Source organism: Quercus robur, chromosome 9 (assembly GCF_932294415.1).
Source record: "Quercus robur chromosome 9, dhQueRobu3.1, whole genome shotgun sequence".
Lineage (NCBI taxonomy): Eukaryota > Viridiplantae > Streptophyta > Magnoliopsida > Fagales > Fagaceae > Quercus > Quercus robur.
Window position 1 is genome coordinate 53,634,394 of NC_065542.1, and position 19,274 is coordinate 53,653,667.

General features: G+C 30.8%; 1 protein-coding gene and 1 pseudogene across 1 annotated transcript; one reads left to right on the forward strand and one right to left on the reverse strand.

Annotated features, from left to right (window-relative positions):
* Positions 1 to 1,475: 1,475 nt before the first annotated feature.
* On the reverse strand, positions 1,476 to 2,294 carry LOC126701210 (mediator of RNA polymerase II transcription subunit 33B-like; annotated as a pseudogene).
* Positions 2,295 to 15,121: 12,827 nt separating this feature from the next.
* On the forward strand, positions 15,122 to 18,414 carry LOC126699108 (galacturonosyltransferase 8). The gene is made up of 3 exons (XM_050396688.1): positions 15,122 to 15,497; positions 15,976 to 17,223; positions 17,859 to 18,414. Exons 1-3 carry the CDS (start codon positions 15,354 to 15,356, stop codon positions 18,132 to 18,134), a joined length of 1,668 nt encoding a protein of 555 aa, XP_050252645.1. The 5' UTR covers positions 15,122 to 15,353; the 3' UTR covers positions 18,135 to 18,414.
* Positions 18,415 to 19,274: the final 860 nt, after the last annotated feature.

Below are 19,274 nucleotides of genomic sequence, written 5' to 3' on the forward strand. Positions count from 1 at the left end.
TGTGTTTAAAAAAAATCAAATATGTATTTAATGAAAATACAGATCAATTTTGTGTGTTAAAAAAATTAGATATGTATTTAATAAAAATACAAATCAGTTTTATGTGTTAAAAAAAATCAGATATGCATTTAATGAAAATACAGATCAGTTTTTAATCTTAAAAAAAATCAGATCTGAAAAATTCATATCAGTTTTTAGTTTTAAAAAGATCTTTAATAATTAGCAAATTTTGAGATTCAAGAGAGAAATCATAACAACAAAAAATCTACTAAGAACATATTTAAAGAAAAGTTTAAACAACACATGGCAATATATCAGAAATCAGAAATAATAAAAACATCCTAAACCTATCCATGCATCATCAAACAAAATTAAGGAACACAAAAAAAAAAAAAAAAAAAAAAAAGGAAAGAAATAAACTACCTCTTGCATGAGCGTACTCTTCTTAGTGAAAGAACATTTTAGGATTCAAAGAAATTTATTCAATTCTCTTTGAAGCCTAAAATATTTTGCTTATAGAAAAGAAATTTCTAAGACAAGAGCCTCCAGAACGTCTTTAACGTAAGAGGGAAAAGAAAAGAAGAGAAGAGCCAAAAAGAAGGGGGTTAGAAAGCGTGAAAAAGTGTGTTGAATTTTGAGAGGCATCCTCTATTTATAAAAGTTGGGATGTTCGAAGAATTAGCTAAATGATCATAATACAAATTAGGACACATTTTTATCTCTAAAAAATCGAAAAGGATAAAATTTATCTCAATCCAAGAGCCCTCGGGCCGAGCATGAAGTTTGTGCCAATTGGCACTTGAGGGGTGCCGAATAACCCTCTTGGGTGCTAGACCCGCGTTTGAGTTTTAGTCCTTTTTGGATTCCTTTTTTAAGGTTTTTTGAACTGAGACTTGCAATTAGACACGTTTTTAATCCATATTCTAAAAATTAAACTCATTTTCTGATGATTCTGGTCTCTACAACAATGATTATCTTGTAGATAAACACTCCAAAAAGTCTTGATTATCCACAATTTTATAGTTATCTGAATATCCTCTTTATTCCCATGCAAGCAAACCTATTTTTAATACTAACTAACAACCAATCACAAAATTATTTAATTAATTTTAATTGTCTAGTCAATCAGGATTAATTTTAATTAATCATGTGTGGTTGGTTCCACCTAAACAAAATGCATGCAGACCGTGCAAACTTGATCATGCGATATCTTTCAATCAGACGATCCGATTTGGAAATCGGCATACCGTCACGACCGTTAGAATTTCAAGATCATTTTTATGATATGCAATGAATGAATTAATGCATGTAATGCAATTATGAATTTTGGGTATATGAATGGTCATTCTAGTCATCTTCCTTAATTAAATCATGGGCAAATAAATAGGTATCAAGTGTCTACTGGATAAGAACAAGACAAATAAATGGTCAGGCAAATCCCCACTCATTTACGAATCCATTCCTCGGTAACAATATCATAATAAGCAGCAATGTGATCCAAAGTTTGGTGATGATGAGTCCACTCCCCAAGCAAATGTACAACAAAGCACAGCAAAGTATGCCAGCGCATAACCCCCTAGCATCGCAACCATACCTCTAGATTCTCCACCTTCCTACCTTAATCCATGGACTGATAGAAACCAAGAAGGAAGAGTTTCTTTGATCAAAGATTGAACCAAATTTGATCCACCAGATATCCAAACTAACGATGCCCCAAGTGAAGCTGGAAGTTTGACTCGTGTCATTGCTACAACAAGAGAAACCTACCCATATCTCATCCCATACTTAAAGTCTTCTTCAATTTCTCTACTTTATCTTTAGGCAACTCGCTTACTTGCAATATCTCTAACAACGAGAATTAGAATAGAGACAATTTCTTCTATCGTGAACATAACATCTCTAATAGGGCGATACACTCTCATCTCTTAAGTAGAGATTTTCAAGGGCAACTAGAGAGATCCCACCTGAGAAGTGGGAGCTAAAGCCATGGCCAAAGAGGGCACCTACACCACCATTGCTATGAATATGGGAGGAACTTAGCTGGACCAAAAAATCACTGTTAAGGAGGAAAACAGTACTAAAAGATGAGAACACAAGGAAATCGCCACAACGCTTCACCTTCTGGCCCATAACGAGGCTATGATAGCCATGCATGGCCTGGTGCAACTAGAAGCTAGAGAATTCAAGGCTACCCCAATAAGAGGACGGTTTATGGGTTTAGTGTTAGCAGCATGACCCAAGACAATGACCTTTGGATTCAAGGTCTTACTGTTTGGGTTGTTTTTCTGGCCCATGTCTGGTTGGGTGTGGGGCATACGGGGTTTCCAAATGAGTTTTGTTTTCAGGTTGGGCTTGACCCCGGGATCCATGCATGGTTGTTAGTATTGGTGAGAGGGTCTGTAGATCAGATCAAAGGAATTTCCAAATAAACATGGTTCTTGACTCTTCCTAAAGAACGGAACCAAAATAAAATGAAGACTCTTCCTAAAGATTAAATAAATTATCTCACCCAAATATAAAATTAAGTCAAGACTTAGTCAAATACCAAGCATTAGACTTAAGTCCATCATTTGATTAAGAGAAAATCCTTAGAAGTGGGAAAAAAAAAAAAAAATTCGAGGACTAAATTAAATCCAAATTAACAAAACCTTATTTTATTTTATTTTATTTTATTTTTTTGAAAAAGAACAAAACATTAAAATTAAGAATTAAGAATTGGCTTGATCCCAGGCTGGTTGATATTAATCTGTCGTTAAACTTGATTAGCCATCCTAATCAAAAGTTATGTTAAAGTCATGGATTCAATCAATGATGAGTGAATTTTGGATGTAAAAAAGCCGTACATATTTTCTGATTATTGGGTTAGGGAAAGATCAACTATTATGAACAAAATCTAGACTTTTTTTTCTTCAACGGGGGAAGAACAAAATTTTCAAAAATTGGTTGACGTGGTTATGATAGAGTATATATAGCTGTAACCAATAAGGCAATAACACAGCCGCTATGGTTGACATTATTTGTGTTGCCGACATACAATTAACAATTTTTTATTCAATTATTATTATTATTTTATGAAATTCTTTATCAAGCCAAATGAGAAGCTCAATGAAAAATTCTTTCTGGATCTGAAAGAGAAAATATAGTATCAAATCCAATACATGAGAGGCCCAATTACAGAATTTATTGGTTTGGTTTCAAGAGAAAAAAAAGGAGGATTAGGTTCAAGTTATGTTTATTGTCATTGGTGGCTCTAGGATATATTTTTAGAGAAGTCAGTAAGAAGATGTATTTTTTATAAAAAATGAATCTTGCGATCTACATGATTTTCTTATTACAAATTTATCCATAATAGGTACTAGCAAGAGAATAAAAGATGAGAAATACTACGTCTACAATATTTTTACAATCCTATCCCAATAAATATTAGTAATAAGTTGTTATTAGTTTTAATTTAAACCTGTAGAGAATTAAACCCGAAATTTCCAACCTGTGAGAAACAAAAAATTAGAGAAAACACATGCCAAAGAAAAATAATCACACACACAAGACAATGTTTACGTGGTTCGGCAATTTGCCTACGTCTACAGAGTTGCAGTGTTTTCACTATAATTAGGGAAAAATACAAAATGCGGCAGTACAGTATTTCACACTCTTAACAACGACAACAACAACAAAAATCCTAATCACCAAAGCTACGTTTTCTACATCCTGCGCATAGGATTCACAATGGGCTACAAAACGGGCCAAATTTTTTTTATTATTCGGGTTGGGTCAGGTCATCAACCGGATCAAACAAAACTAGGCTCCACAAAGCCCAACCAAGCCCACTACTGAAATTACTTTTTTGTCAATCAGTAACAATCTGCTACTTAGGATTTGTTGTAAAAGTGTTGTAAATATAGCGTTTCTCATATAAGATAGACTAGAAGTTCATTGTATATTGTTGCTTAATACAATGAACATACTAATTATTCTTACTAAAATTAAAATTTTGAAATCATCTATTGTTTTAAATACAATAAACCTATTAATTAATGTTCTTAAGTGAGCTCCAAACGAGATCTAAATACAATAAACTTTTTTTCTTTTTAGTTTATTTCAAATTTGTTTAGATCTAAATGAGTTTTTTTTTTTTTTTTTTTTTAAGATTTAAGATGAACAAATTTATACTTTTATTGTTAGGCTTACTATTTTTTTCCCCATATTTTAGATCAAATTAGTTTGTTATTGGAGTTTTTTTTTTTTTTTTCCTATTTAAAAAGATCAAGATATTGTCAAGATGATCATATTCAAGTTTATTTCAAATGCGCGCAAAAAAAAAAAAAAAAAAAACAAAAAAAACAAAAAAACAAAACAAAACAAAAACGTTTAGGTTTAGAGGGGTCAAAATTTTATTTTAAGAGGGTCAAGTAAAAAAAATTTAGAAAATTATATATACAATTTTTTTTGGCCCAACTTAGGGGGTTCATTTGAACCGCTTGAACTATAACTAGAGCCGCCCATGTTTATTGTATAGCATAATTTTTTTTTATCAAAGAGTATGTTGTCAAGAGTAATTTTTAGATATTCTAAATGGAAAATGATGTGCCTTCCTTTTACATTCATTATTGGGTCGGCTTATAAAATTCTTAGTTGAATCCATGATTAATATGAGAGGAGAAAGCGTCATTGCTCCATGTTCCGACTCTTCCAAGATTACTTAAGAATTTTTCATTGTCAAATTAAGGATCCAAGTCTCTAACTATATTGTTTTGTACTCTTCTTATATTATTATTGCTTGCAAAATATCCAAAAAAATTAGAGGCCAATAATTATCTTCTCATCTCATCATTAAATACTTTTAACTGTATGCAAAACATATATACAAAAAATTTGATGTGAATAAAATATATATATATATATAATTAATAAAATTTAAAATACTAATCTAATAAAAAAATTATATAGAATGATATAATATAACAAAGAAAGACATTTTATTAATCTTGCAGTGCTCGCCTACGAGGCTACAGCTACAAATTCCTTGACAATGACACCCAAGTTTCACTTTATAATTATACGTCTTTTTGTTTGGTTGGTCTCTCTCTGGTCCTGCCTCCACATGATTTGTCAATAGCCTTAAAAAACAAAAATCATTCTATTTAAGAATAAAGAAAAAATATCATTGTGCACCTTTGTCGTGATGGTCACTCTATAAGTATAAATGCTTGTAGGGTGTGGTGACAAGGGTCTGAGTTCAACTCTCCAAGAAGGAGCTTCACATACATATACACTTAGATTATGTTAGAAAAAATAATCAGCTTATTGGGTGCCATTAGTACATTTAACAACAAATAATTTTAGAAAAATTTTGATATTAGAAATATAATAAGAGTAATGCTACAATCACAAATTACTTTACTATATTTTTACAAATTGTTGATGTGTTGAGCTTTTTATTGGTTTTCATCTAGACCCACCATTAGCATCACTTTTTCATTTACCAATAATCACTCACTACATCAGTCATTTTTAAAAAATTTTGTAAAATAGTTTATATCTCTAGCATTACTCATATAATAAAACCTCAAAAAAGTCAAAAAAAAATTTCTTTTCCCATTAAAAAGGAGTATTAAAAAAAATTCTAAACCAATATTCTTAAGACATCGGTTAACTTTTTCCTTAAAAAATAAACAAATGTGATTCTAGTGATAATTTGAATTCGAAACATTTTAGTTAGCAATATCAAGTGTCAACAAACTAATAAAATCACTTGTTGCACGTATCTTCATCCTACATAAAAAATCGATCAATATTTTAATATGATAATATTTTTTTTATAAGCATATTTTAATATGATAATAAATAAAGAGCAATAATGGTAACCTAATACTACTAATTAAATTCTTTGTAATTGTAAAAGTAAAAAAATTCATCACCGCCAATAACCTGCTAGTTAGCACATATAAATAAACAAACCATTTTGTTTTCTTATATAAAATAAATAAATAAATAATTAGTGTGACCAGTAGGAGTATCTAAATTATTAATAATAATCTCTCTCTCTCTCTCTCTCTCTCTCTCTCTAAGAGATACAATGGGACACTCATCATCAAACTCAAAGTGAGAGAGCAATAGCAAACACTTAAAAATCCCAATCATAATTCCAAATCACAAATCCGGCTCGATGGTCAGGTTGTTCCTCAGATGATGCCACTTGGGAGTCTTCGCACCAACTTCATATGTCATTCCCTCACCTTGTAGGCAAGGTGTTTTAAATGGAGGGGGGCAATGTTAGGCATCTATTGGTACAAAGTGTGTGTGTGGGGCTGTGTATAGAGTAACATTGGGGAATATGCATATATGTGCAAGTGTATGCGTGTGAGTGTGCATAGAGTATTATGGTGAGGTAGTGCATAACAGATGTTAGTGTCAGTTAGATGGAGTTAGTTAGTTGGTTAAAGGCAGTTACAATTATGAGATGTATAAGGAGACTAAGGCACTGCTATAGTTCATTCATTAAGAAATAATATCTTGATTAGTCTCTCTCTCTCTCTCTCTCTCTCTTAGTTTCTTCTCATTCTCTGCAAATGGTGGCCTAGGTCCCCTCAAAGTGACCTACTCAAAATCCCAATTACTTCATAAATCTTAACAGGGCAAGACTAAAGTCATATATAAAAGTGTGAAACTATGTATAGGCATAAAAAATTTACATTCATTTGTCATTTACTTAAGACTATCTATTAGGTCCAACAATGATTCTTCTTACACACACCAAAAATAAAGGTCTAACAATGATGCTTATCATTATTCTTTTCATTTAAGTAAGGAAAAAGTTGTTTCTCAAAACAAAAACAAAAAAGTAATAAAAAAGTTGTTACTAAGAAAAAATAAAACTTATGAAACAACCGTTTCACTCTACCACTGGAAAAAGCATGCACAGCATGACTCATAAGTCATAACTTCTTTATACTTGAGATTTCCGTTCCAATAGATATAAACATAGAACCATTGAAAGACTTAACACTTGCCAATATAAACGATCGAGCAGCAGAAACAAACATAAGAAAAGACATAATCATGAATATGTAGTTTACTATAATTCCAATGACACTTCTTTATTAAAAAAACAATTCATTTGAACATATCCTTTTATTCATCTTTTGATGAGATTGCAACTTTATGTGTCATTTTTTAATGGCATGTTATAGTTAAATCAAGTTTTGCATTACTAACCTTGTATGCATTTCTCCTTCGATTCATGTTGCATGTTTTCAAAGTTTTAGTTTTCATTTAGAAATGTAGTTAAATTGATGAAAAAAATAGAAAAACTGAAACAAGGGGAAATGTGGAATCCAGGGGATCTTAAGAATTAGTCACCATCATCGTGGGCTTGGATTGAAAGGCAAGAGATGGAGAAGAAAATTCTTAAAAATTGTTGAATGGAGGGATAGACCGGTAAGTCACCGACCATATTTTTTTTTCTAATCAGTATAATTCATTTTGATTTAAAAATTGAGTCTTAAATAGGAATAGGATGGATTTATTTGGAATTGAGAAAGGAGTAGAAGAGTAGGTAAAGGAGAGAGAGAGAGATATGCAGAAGTAGTAATTGATTGTGGGAGATTTTGATTTAGTGGGAAGTTTGCGTAGTCGTTCAAAAGTGGGAGTCAGTTATTCAAAGGAATAACATATTAGGGATATTTTAGGAAGTAGAAAAGGCGATAACAAACTTTCTCAAGCCTCTTAATATATAGAGGAGAGATGCATTTAAATTTTTATCCCAAACCAAATCTGAATTCTCTCTTTATATGATATTTGGTTTTAACCTATGCTTATGTACGGAAACATTCAATAATGATGATTATTAGAATAAATACTTAGGTGAGTGAATGACTTATTTGTCATCAAAATTAAGAAAAATAGAATGAACACTTGCCAAAATACATAGGAAAGTTCAATAAAAATATTGGTCTATAATACATGACTAATAAGTTTTAATAAATAACATTTTAATTTAGAGAACTCTGTTCTTAAAAATAAATCATGCCAACAAATCCACTAAGAGACAAAACACAATTTATAGAGTTTTTTTAACCAAAGATGAATGACATTAAAAGGAAAATATGAAACATATAAAAATGATCGCACTTAATGAGACCTAGATGTTTCTCAAAAAAAAAAAAAAAAAATGAGACCTAGATCTTCATCATAAATTCGTGGTTGTTGTGCCACTGTTGTTGTTTTAATCGTTCGTTGGGGACTGTGGTGGCAATGATGGAGTCTGTGGCTCACCTTTCCCGTTGGTGTGACAGTGTCCGTGTGTGCGTGAGATCCATTTTTTTAGGGACTTTGATCCCAATTTTGAACATTATCTTTTCTTTCTTTCTTTCTTTTTTAAGTTTTTATTGACGTGACAGTACACGCGGCAGCCTACATGGTATGAAAATAATATTTTATTTCTATGTCAATATTTTTCATCCATCACTTTATGTCAGAAGTTATTTTGACATAATACCCAAAAGTTAAGGACAAAACTAACACCTTCAAAACATTAAGATCAAATTGACACACTTCATAAAGGTTAGGAACCAAACTCATAATTTACCCAACATTTTTGTAAGAAGATCAATGATGAGGTTGCCAAATGTCTTAACGCAAGAGGAGTGGGTAGTAAAAAGGTAGTTGTAGAAATAGGAGAATTTCGTAAATTAAAGTTTCTTTTTATAAATATTTATTACTGAAAATGGAAAATTTTATATAATATTTGGTATCTAGTGATTTTTAAATATTGCATTTTCAAAACACTAGTTCAAGTGCTAAAGTCATATTTCCAAACATGATCCACTCTGAAATAATGCCCAAAACAACGTTTTTAAGTAAAATGCAAAATCGCGCTTCTTGAAGGAAATAACAACTTTAGCATTTGTTGACAAATAACCCATAAAGATTAAAGCCCATTTGAGTCTCCATTAAAAATTTAATATTGGCCTTTTCTTCAATCCAAGACAATAACCCATAATTCAGCCAAAAAAAAAAGGACAATAACCCACAAAGAAACTAAAGTCCATTTGAGTCTCCATTAAAAATTCATATATGGGCTTTTTCTTCTATCCAAGACAATAACGCCTAAGGAAATTGGTTCAAATGGAAGTGAAAGTGGATGTCAATTGGCCCATTTTATTAGCTTAATTATACACGAGACTCTACATGAAAAGTAAATATGGCAATGAGATGGGACAAGGTTAGATCAAGGGTGTCCTATCCCTGCCATGTTCTCTTTCTTTAAGGCTGGAAAAACCACACAGAATAAGAACTGTTCTGGATAGTTTAGAGGTTTATGGCCATTTTTAGCGCAAAAAAGGTTTTTTTTTTTTTTTTAATCATAATAGTGTAAGAAGTTATAAGAACTTCTTCATATTTAACTTCTATTTAAATTGTATAAAATATTTTTTTTAATACAAGTAATTATAAGTAGTCATTCCAATGCAAAAAAAAAGTGACGAACATGAGAAATTTGTTTTAAATTTTAAATGTAGTGTTTACAAGTTTTTAAAGTAATGTGTGTATTTTGGACCATTTGAAAAGTGAAAATAAAAAAGTCGTATGTTTTCAATAATATAGAATTATAGATATACATATTAAAATAGACGGTGTATTTTGAGTTCTAATTAACTCAATTGATAAAATCTTTTGTTGTCAAGTAAAAAATCTAGGGCTTGAATGCCACCTACACAAAAAATCGTTTCGTGACTTAACTTAATGATAAAAGCAATTATTATGGAGTGGACTATAGGTTGAAATTCTACAAGTAAAAAAAAAAAAGACTATGTATTTATGATGTGTATCATAATTACAAAATATTGCAATCAAGTTATAACACATTATTTTTCTGAAAAAAAAAAAAAAAAAAAAAAAAAAAGTTATAACACATTATTTCAATATTAAAATGTCTACCCCCCAAATTAGTGTCTAAACTATTATATTGGTTGTTAGATTAATCTTAGGATTAATAATTAGATGCTAGTTGCAAAAAAATTATAATATAAAAGTATATCTTACAAATACTCGCATGTTTAGGAAGAGTACTTATCTATTATTTTTTATTTTTTTGAGAGAATTTTAACGTATGGTGTTCGCTTTCGATTGTGTGGGTGGGAATTAAACCTCAAATCTCTTATTCGTCCATCAAAGACTTTACTAGTAGAGTTAACTGGAACCCACACTTATCTGTTAATTTAGTTGCTACTTTAAACAATGGAGGGATATTTGTATATTAATCTCATAAAATTGTATTTATTGTTAAATATTGAAGATCAAGGTGCAAATTGCAAATGTACGAATAATTTTAATTAACTTTACTTTTTTTTATAAATTTTTGTAATTAACTTTACACATTGCTTTAACAACATATGGGACATAAAGTGAAAAAAAAACCCTTAAAATAAATAGGTGAAAGTTTTGCTCACTTTTTTTTTGGAGGTCATTAATTACTCCGTTCTTTTTTATATTTTAAGAGAAAAGATAATAATTACTCATTGTTGATAATATAGTAATTTTAGTTTATCTTTTTCTTTTCTTTTTTTTTGGTTAATTACAATTTTCCCTGTTAAGATTTGAGAAAGTAACACTCCACTCCAAACTTGAAGAGAAAAAACACTCCCTCCTTTAAAGATTTGGAAAAAAATAACACTCTTATAATCTATTTATATTAGTAATAGAATATTCTAAATTTTTATAAGATTTTATTTAACAAAGTTTAATCATGATTAGTAAAAATGTAATTGATAAATTTATAATTAAAACATTAAGTTTATCAAGCACCAAAAGACTTGCAACGACAAATCTCTCCTCTGTCCATTAAAAATATTCTTTAGTTAAAAATTCAAGACAATGAATTTTAATCCCAAGAAGGGAGAATAATTTTGGAAATCTATCATTAAGTAAATGGCAGATTAGTGCACAACATTTTTAATATCAATTTGACAAAATTTGAACAAATGGATGTCAATGGGGGGAATTTTTTTTTTTTTTTTTCAAGTTGGGGGTGGAATGTCATTCCCTCAAATCTCAAAGAATAGAGCATAATTACTTCTATTTTTTTAGGGCTCGATTTTAGTTTATTAAGCAAAAAAAAAAAAAAAAATCATTGAAAAATCTCAATAGGCCTGTTAGACATCACAAGCACATATGAAACAAAAAAACAAAAAAAAAAAAGCAAAAAAAAAAAGACTTTTTATTCCTCGGCATATGACAAACAGACTTGTACCAAAATAAAGTGGGGGAATCATGGGTCAAACCAACCCAACATACACACAAAGCAAAATCACATAATTTAAACTACCCTCATCACAAGCGTTTCGCGCGTGCGATGAGGTTTTTTTTTTTTTTTTTTTTTTTTTTAAATGTGACGTGGGAATGGATAGTTTTTGTTTTTTTTATAGGAACTATGGGTAGGTTTTTTTTTTTTAAATAAATTTTAACTTATAAGAACACGGGGGTAGAGGAAGTAGGAAGGAACTTTTTAATAGGATTATATATATATATAGGAGTAAGGGACATGGGATAGTTTTTCTTTTATAGGAATATTTTTAATTTATTGTTAAGTTACTATTTTAACCTCCATGGAATAATGATAAGTTAATTAAATTAGAAGTATTTTTGACAGTGAAAAAGACAATAACTAACTTTTTGAATTTTTTAATACATAGAGATTACAAAGTTTGCAGGGACGGAGCAAGAACTTTGAGTTGGGGGGGGTAGTTTTACTGTTGGTTGTGTGCAGCGGTTTCAACCTCTGATTTTGCTACTTAGCTGCTAAGATTTTTTTTTTTTTTTTTTTTTTTTTTGTGGGTGAGAACAAAATTATTTTTGTATAGAACTTTTTAAAGGGCAGAATTATTTATTTTGGATAAAATTAGTTAATTGAGATTTTTTTTTTATTAGTAATTTTTTTGTTGAGCTATTTTTTCGGGGCTTGTATATTTTGTTTTAGATTTTAGATCTATAAATTTTTTTATGGTCACTTAAATAAAGAAAATGATAGAGCTACAAGTTTTTTATAAATTACTGATGTGATAAGTGATTACTGGTAAGTAAAAAATTGATATGTGTGACGTGTCCATATATGAACCAATAAGAATTTGTTATTAAAACGGTTTGTGAAAATGGCTAAAATTAGTACACACATATATATAATAATTTTTTAAAAAATAAATGAAACTAAGAGGGTCCCCCCAAGTCCAAGAGTAGTTTTGTCCCTAAAAGCTTGGCTTGATTAAAGTAATGGGACTAGTTTTGTGGGATTTTCTTGACCCAACCAATCTTAATAGTAATAGTTTGGGAATTTTAAAATGAGTTTAGCTTCTTTTTTTTAAACCCATTAAGCATTCACACGTTAAAAATTTAGTTTCTAGTAACTCAAAAAATAACTTTATCTATTTTAACATATCACTTTATACAATACATCTAACATCACATACTCTATTATTTTACCATTTCATTTAAATATTCTTTTTTATTTTTTATTTTACCACTCAAGTCTCTCTCTCTCTCTCATTTAAATAACATTTTTTGTGTTTACCATCTAGCTACAATAAATTGCTAGAGATAACAGTTTACTGTAACTAAGTATTAAAAAATTATAGATCTGGCACCTTTGATGTATTGGGGTTTATTTAGTATTTTTGGTGTTAAAATAGCATTTGAGCTATATTGACACATAAAACGTAAATGTCCAAAGGTTTTTAGGTATCCAAACTTTAACTTGTTTACTAATTTAAAAATTATTATTATTTTTTTTTTTTTTTTTTTGTTACCTAAAAAGGTAGGGTTTTTACTTTCTGTAATAAAAGTAGGTGTGTCTTTCTTTCTCCATCAAAATATTACTTAATTTAGTGTAAAAGTGTTTAGTAATGTATATTTACCTTTTTTTTTTTTTTTTTCTTCTGAGAAGCATGTATATTTACCTTTCTCATATGAAATCACAAGTTTAGGTTAGAAATTCATTTTGTTAGGAAATTCATTCATTTGCATACAACTACAGCATACTCTTGGTGTGCATATATTATGCCCTTAGTTAATAATAATAATAATAATTAGAAGAAGAAGAAGAAGAAAAACGAGTAAAAGAAAAAATTTGCATAAGAAAAGAGTTGGTTTATTTATTATACAAACCTTGTATGCCAAGTTGTTTATGGAACTTGGTTGATATTAATCTATCATTAAACTTTATTAGGCATACTAATCAAAAGTTAGGTTAAAGTCAAGGATTCAATCAATGATGAGTCAATTTTGGATGTAAAAAAACCGTACATAGTTTCTTAGTATTGGATTAGGGGAAGATCAACTATCATGAACAAAATCTTGACTCTTTCTTTTCAACGGGGGCTGAACAAAATTTTCAAAAATTGTTTGACATAATGATAAATTGATAATAGAGTATATATAGCTGTAACCAATAACACAGCCGCTATGGTTGACATTATTTGTATTGCCGACATACAATTAACCATTTTTTATTCAATTATTATTATTATTATTATTATTATTATTATTATTATTATTGTTTTTATGAAATTCTTTATCAAGCCGAATGAGAAGCTGTACGAACAATTCTTTTTGGAACTGAAAGAGCAAATATAGTATCAAATCCATTCCATGACAGGCCCAATTACAGAATTTATGGGTTTGGTTTCAAGAGAAAAAAAGGTTAGGTTAAAGTTATATTTATTTGTACAGCATAATTTTTAAATTTTTTTTAATCAAAGAGTATATTGTCAAGAGTAATTTTTAGGTACTTTAAATGAAAAATATTGCTCCCTTCTCTTACATTTATTGTGAGATTTACTTATAAAGTTTTTGGTAGGATTCACAATAAATATGAGAGGAGACTGAAGAAAGCTATCATTTCTCCATTTTTCAATTTCAAATTAACCGTTCAAAGTCTCTATCTTTATTGTCTTATACTCTTGTTATATTATTATTGCTAGCAAAATATCAAAAAAAAAAATTTAGAGACCAATAATTATCTTCTCATCTCATCATTAAATATTTTTAACTGTATGCAAAACATATATACAAAAAAAAATTACGTGAATAAAAAAAAGAAAATATATAATTAATAAAATTTAAAATACTAATCTAATAAAAAAATTGTATAGAATGATAGTATAACATAACAAAGAAAGACATTTTTTTAATCTCATAGTGCTCGCCTACGACTACGAGGCTACAGCAACAAAATATTAACATTCTACGTCCATAAGAGTATAGAACTTCTTTTATAATTCAAGTGGTTTTGACAATGACAGATAAGCTTCACTTTATAATTCTACGTCTTAGAGTTTGGCTAGGTCTCCTCTCCGGTCCTGCCTCCACGTGATTTGTCAATCACCTTAGAAAACAAAAATCATTCTATTTAAGAAATTAGAATAAAGAAAAAATAGTCTATCAGTACATTTAGTAATAGATTATTAAATAATTTAATAATAAATAATTTAAGAAAAATTTTGATATTAAAAATATAATAAAAATAATATTACAGTTATAAACTATTTTATAATATTTTTATAAACTGTTAATATGTCCGGCTTTTTATTAATTTTTATTTAGATCTACCATTAACATCATTTTTTTATTTATTAATAACTATTCATCATATCAGTAGTTTGTAAAAAAAAATTGTAAAAAAATTTGAACCTCTAACATTGGTCATATAATAAAACCTCAAAAAAAGTCAAAAAAAATTTCCCAATAAAAATTAAAAAAAAATATAAACCAATATTCATAAAATATTGATTAACTTTTTCTTTAAAAAATAAACAAATGCAATTCTAGTAATAATTTGAATTAGGGACGTTTTAATTAAAAATACAAAAAGTGTCAACAAACTAGTAAAAATCATCCCCTCAAAAAAAAAAAAAAAAAAGTAAAAATCAATATTTTAATATGATAATAATAAATACAGAGCAATCATTGTAACCTAATACTAATTAAATTCTTCGTAATTATAAAAGAAAAAAAAATCATCACCGCCAATCCCGCGTTATAGTCACACCCGCCAGTTAGCACATATAAATAAACAAACCATTTTGTTTTTTTCTTATATAAAAATAATTAGTGTAACCAGTAGGAGTATCTAAATTATTATTAATAATAATCTCTCTCTTTCTCTCATTCTCTCTCTCAGAGATACGAATGGGACACTCATCATCAAACTCAAAGTGCGAGAGCAATAGCAAACACTAAAATAAAAATCCCAATCACAATCCCAAATCACAAATCGCACTTCACACTTTCCACACAGTTCGATTATCAAATATCTCAAAGATCCACACATCAAAGCAAAGCAAAAAAAGCTAAGCTTTGCGAAAATGGCGAACTTTCACGGACACCGAATCGGGAATATGTTGAGGTTCAGACTATTAGCCTCCGCCATTCTTCTCTCTCTTTCTCTTTTCCTCACTCTCTCTTTCTTCTTCACTTCTCACTCCCACGCTTCCCATCTCCACCACCTCGTAAGTCTCCCTTCTCTCTCTCTCTCTCTCTCTCTCTCTCTTTAGATCTCGATTTTTTTTTCCCGAGAAACAATCAGATTTCTATGTATTTGTCTTTTTAGCAAGCAATTTTTTTTTAAGAAATATTGGTTTAATTGAAGTGAATGAGTTTCATCGCTTAGTTTCATTTTTGTTTCGGAAATGTAATTCGAAGAATGATATTTATTTTGATTTTATTTTTTTTTTCCCCGAGAAACAAACAGTTTTGTCTCTATATATATTTATTTCATTTTTAGCAAGTTCTCATTTTTTTTTTTTTTTAATTGAAGTAAGTGAGTTCCGGATCTTACGATTTCGGATCGGAAATATAATTAGAAGAAAATTATATTTATTTTGATTTTCTCGGGAAACGAGCATGTTTCTAGTGTTGAATTTTTACTGTAAATGTGTGAAAATTTTGTTATATAATTTTTTTTTGGGGTGGATTTGTGTTAATTAGGGATTCAAGTCTGGTTCGCGTAGATTTGGAAGTACTAGAAGAGCAGTATTAGCGTTGAAATCGGATCCTCTCAAGCCTCGATTAGATCAGATCAGAAAGCAAGCTGAAGATCATCGATCTCTGGCTTTGGCATACGCGCACTATGCTCGAAAGCTCAAGCTTGAAAACACGAAACTCGTCAGGAACTTCACAGATCTGTCGAGGAACTACAGTGATCTTCTTGCAAAACAATCTTATCGTGCTTTATTCGAAACCGATGCGGCCTCCATTGATGAATCGGTGTTGCGGCAATTCGAGAAGGAAGTGAAGGAGCGGATCAGAGCGACGAGACAAGCGATTGCGGACGCGAAGGAGTCTTTCGATAATCAATTGAAGATCCAGAAGTTGAAGGACACGATTTTCGGATTGAATGAGCAGTTAACAAAGGCGAAGAAGCAAGGAGCTTTCTCGAGCTTGATTGCCGCGAAATCGATCCCGAAAAGCTTGCATTGCCTCGCAATGCGATTGATGCAAGAGCGGATTGCGCATTCAGAGAATTATTCGGATGAAGGGAAGGAGACTCCACCGGAGTTTGAGGATCCGAATCTTTACCATTACGCTATTTTCTCCGATAACGTGCTCGCGGCGTCGGTGGTGGTGAATTCATTGGTGAAGAACTCGAAGGAGCCATGGAAACATGTTTTTCATGTTGTGACTGATAAGATGAATCTCGGTGCAATGCAAGTGATGTTCAAATTGAAGGACTACAATGGAGCACACATTGAAGTGAAGGCAGTTGAGGATTACAAGTTCTTGAACTCTTCATATGTGCCTGTACTTAAGCAATTGGAGTCTTCGAAATTGCAGCAATTTTACTTCAATAGTAAGCTCGAGAATGCAACGAAAGATGCCACCAACATGAAGTTCAGGAACCCAAAGTATTTGTCCATATTGAATCACTTGAGGTTTTACTTGCCAGAAATGTACCCGAAATTGCATAGGATTTTGTTCTTGGATGATGATATAGTGGTTCAGAAAGACTTGACAGGGTTGTGGGAGATAGATATGGATGGGAAAGTGAATGGGGCGGTAGAGACTTGTTTTGGGTCGTTCCATCGATATGCACAGTACATGAATTTCTCACACCCTTTGATTAAGGAGAAGTTTAACCCGAAAGCTTGTGCATGGGCTTATGGCATGAACTTCTTTGATTTGGATGCTTGGAGGAGGGAGAAGTGCACTGAAGAGTATCATTACTGGCAGAATCTGGTAATGATTTGATTTTTTCCCCTTGCTAATTTTACATCATTTTAACATGCTTGAGCAACATTTGGTGTCTAACATTGGTACTTAGTGCATATTAATTTACCATCCAACCTGTTTTGCTTGCAAATTGTGACGATGCACTAGTTTGAACGAATTGATCTTGCTTTGTCACTTTCTAAACGCACTGCCTTTAGTTGTCTTAGTAAATACCTTAAACTGAATGATTAATGATGTGGGGATATCAACACTGCCATAGGTGGGTACTGGTAGACTCCCTTATCTTTGAATAAGGGAATTGGCTTTGAATCCCATCTGCACCAAAAACCAATGGGTGCCTTGGCCTGATGAGAAATAGCAATCATTATGAATTCAAATCTATTGTATCTATAAATACAAAAATAAAAAAATAAAGAAGAAAAGATAAACTGCTAGAGGCTATAACTTTGAAAAGAAGGGAAAAAAAAAAAAAAACTTTATTGAACATCCTAGTTTCATTGTGATTAATTTTTTCTGTTTTGCAATTTTGTGGGTTTGGTTATACTGTTCCCTCCTCCCCACCCGCCACCCCCCTCTTTTTTTATGAGTAGAGACTTTATTGGAGTTATCATTATTAACCTATTACGGTGATATTGCTGCAGAATGAGAACCGCACCTTGTGGAAGTTGGGTACATTGCCCCCAGGTCTAATCACATTTTACTCAACAACGAAGCCATTGGACAAGTCATGGCATGTTCTGGGACTTGGTTACAATCCAAGCATTAGCGCGGAAGAGATCCGCAACGCTGCGGTGGTGCACTTTAATGGGAATATGAAGCCATGGCTTGACATTGCCATAACTCAGTTTCGGCCACTTTGGACAAAGTATGTTGATTATGAAATGGAGTTTATCCAGGCTTGTAATTTTGGTCTCTAAATTAATAGTCATAGTTAAAGCCTCTATTCAAGGAATTGGGGTATGCTGGTTCTGCAGTAGCTTTCATCTGATTAGTTATATTACCATTACTCATACATAAACCAAGTCTTTCTGTTTAGCACGAAAGAAAGTTTGCTTTCTGTCCAAGTGTAACATACTCCTTTGCTATATCAGTCTTAGAATTCTTCTTTTTGCATTTATACGAGTAATTAATGTGGCAAATGTTTATTAAGAAGATTGTTGGAATACTGTTACAGTATTTAAGTTGCCTTTAGCTCTATATTTCACCCTTAAAATTTAGTGACTTTTATTATTATTATTATTATCATTATTTTAAAGGTAACTATTAACTGACATCTTCAGTTTCCTTGTCATATGGTAAATGTTAGGGGGATATTTAGTTGCAGACATCTGGAACCCCCAAATTCCTTACTTGAATTTTCTGTACTGTTTTTAAAGAGAGCATATTACTACTTGGATTGCAGGGAAAGAGGGCAAAAGAAAAACAGATATATTGTCCATTTTATTTTTTTGAGTGATCTGATGCTGTTGTACTTTTGGTTGGATTGTTTGCGACATCATTCTTCCTTCTTCTGTGTCAATGTATTTTATGGTCTTTAAAGTTCTTTCTTGTTATATTTTAGTTCATTGTCGTCATAATAAGTGTGGAGAAGCAGAAGACAGGTTTAAACAATAAGATAACTTTTGGATTACATAATAAGAGTACTAGTGACCTCAATCATCATACATTTAGAACCGTTGTGAACATGATTTCCAAGACACAATTGACATGATGCGAGTAATTAAGTCTTTTCCCTCTCTTTTTGTGCTTTTATCCCTTAATATTTTTATTGGTGTATATTTTTACTGTAATAAAGAAGTCCGCTACAATATGGAATACGATTAGTTTTAGAAGGTGCTTATGTTTTTATGGTCTTATTAAGCCTATGATTGAATTTGTTATAGGTTGCTTATGATTGTTTCTGCTCCCTTTCAATTCTTCCTCCCAAAAATTCTTTGCTTCGAGCATGACACCGGAAAATTGCTCTGGTGTTTTATTTCACTACTGGTTGTAGTTCTCTTCTTCATAGTGGTTTGAGCATCGTATATATTAACCACTTGAGGATGTCCTCTTTTATT

Bases quoted from the DNA above. Each gene is read 5' to 3' on its own strand.
- LOC126699108 (XM_050396688.1), top strand. From the start codon at position 15,354: ATGGCGAACTTTCACGGACACCGAATCGGGAATATGTTGAGGTTCAGA. The intron at 15,498-15,975 runs GTAAGTCTCCCT...TGTGTTAATTAG, and splicing joins CTTCCCATCTCCACCACCTC to GGATTCAAGTCTGGTTCGCG. The intron at 17,224-17,858 runs GTAATGATTTGA...ATATTGCTGCAG, and splicing joins ATCATTACTGGCAGAATCTG to AATGAGAACCGCACCTTGTG.